At 45.1% G+C, this 1842-nt stretch overlaps 1 protein-coding gene across 1 annotated transcript in view; it reads left to right on the forward strand.

The window, feature by feature from the left end:
- The first annotated feature begins 998 nt into the window (after nt 1-998).
- Nucleotides 999-1842, forward strand: part of LOC138983204 (uncharacterized) — a 27336-nt gene continuing 26492 nt past the window's right edge. The window contains exon 1 of the mRNA XM_070356616.1: nt 999-1055. Coding sequence (XP_070212717.1) covers nt 999-1055 — 57 coding nt within the window. The remainder of the gene's footprint in view (nt 1056-1842) is intronic.

The following is a 1842-nucleotide window of genomic DNA, read 5'->3' on the forward strand; positions in this document are numbered from 1 at the left end:
CTCGTCTCGATTCCCCCTCTATGTTAAAACATTTAGTCAAAACTTGACTAAATGTAAAAAGACCAAAAAAGACTGCACTCACGTGGGAACGAAAGAGACGAAACAAACAACAGCGACGTTTCAACCACTAGGGTCTTACACAGGCAGATGAGAGAGAGAGAGAGAGAGAGAGAGAGAGAGAGAGAGAGAGAGAGAGAGAGAGAGAGAGAGAGAGAGAGAGAGAGAGAGAGACAGAGTGAGAGAGACAGAGAACTAAACTTATATCACTGGGATTAAGACTGAGGAGAGAGAGAGAGAGAGAGAGAGAGAGAGAGAGAGAGAGAGAGAGAGAGAGAGAGAGAGAGAGAGAGAGAGAGAGAGAGGGAGAGAGAGAGAGAGAGAGGGAGAGAGAGGGAGAGAGAGGGAGAGAGAGAGAGGGAGAGAGAGAGAGTGAGAGAGACAGAGGACTAAACTTATATAATAATAATAATAATAATAATAATAAAGATAGCTCATATAGCGCCGCTTCACAAATTTAACTATGCTCTTAGCGCTGTACATCGAGATATAACAATTTCAATAATATAAATACAAAGATGATATTATCATAATACACATTTACAAATATCACTCACGTGCATACATCCTCGTGCACACCACGCGCATACACACTCCCACTCATTAGCAAGTGCTTCCATCCCCCTGCCACTGAGATGTTCATATACCCCCCTGGACAAGCTCACACCATGTCCGTCTCCTCTCTAGACTGTACATACACTCAGCGAGAAAAAGAAAGACTGAATGCAAATTTCATACACAACCCTATGGCTCAATCAAAGCTGAAGCAACTATACAAAAAAGACACATTCAAACAACGAATCTAACTTCACCTCTAACAGTCTATAAAGATGGCAAGGACAATTTACAAGGATTCGCGAAAAAGGTGCGTTTTAAGGGAACTGCGGAAAGAGTCCTTAGAAGCAGAATGGCGAACGGAGGAAGGGAGAGAATTCCAGACAATGGCAGCCGCAGAAGCAAACGAGCGATCTCCAAAAGAAGGCAAGCTTCGCTCGAGAGTTTCCAGTTTGCGACTGTCAGCGCGTGAGCGGAGGTTGTAGTCAGAGGGATTGTCATATGTGACGAGCAGTTCCTTGAGGTATTTAGGGCCATCTTCAAATTTGGCAGAGGAACAGATACAAGCAAGCTTGTATCTGATACACTATATCACTAGGATTGAGACTTAGGAGGGAGAGAGAGAGAGAGAGAGAGAGAGAGAGAGAGAGAGAGAGAGAGAGAGAGAGAGAGGGAGAGAGAGAGTGATAGAGAGAAAGAGAGAGAGAGTGAGAGAGAGAGTGAGAGAGACAGAGAACTAAACTTATATCACTAGGATTGAGACTTAGGAGAGAGAGAGAGAGAGAGAGAGAGAGAGAGAGAGAGAGAGAGAGAGAGTGAGAGAGACAGAGAACTAAACTTATATCACTAGGATTGAGACTTAGGAGAGAGAGAGAGAGAGAGAGAGAGAGAGAGAGAGAGAGAGAGAGAGAGAGAGAGAGAGAGAGAGAGAGAGAGAGAGAGAGAGAGAGAGAGAGAGAGGGAGAGAGAGAGAGAGAGAGAGAGAGAGAGAGAGGGAGAGAGAGAAGAGAGAGAGAGAGAGAGAGAGGGAGAGAGAGAGAGAGAGAGGGAGAGAGAGAGAGAGAGAGAGAGAGAGAGAGAGAGGGAGAGAGAGAGAGAGAGAGAGAGAGGGAGAGAGAGAGAGAGAGAGAGAGAGAGAGAGGGAGAGAGAGAGAGAGAGAGAGAGAGTGAGAGAGACAGAGAACTAAACTTATATCACTAGGATTGAGACTTAGGAGAGAGAGAGAGAGA

This window comes from Littorina saxatilis, linkage group LG12, assembly GCF_037325665.1.
Source record: "Littorina saxatilis isolate snail1 linkage group LG12, US_GU_Lsax_2.0, whole genome shotgun sequence".
In the NCBI taxonomy this organism is placed as follows: domain Eukaryota; kingdom Metazoa; phylum Mollusca; class Gastropoda; order Littorinimorpha; family Littorinidae; genus Littorina; species Littorina saxatilis.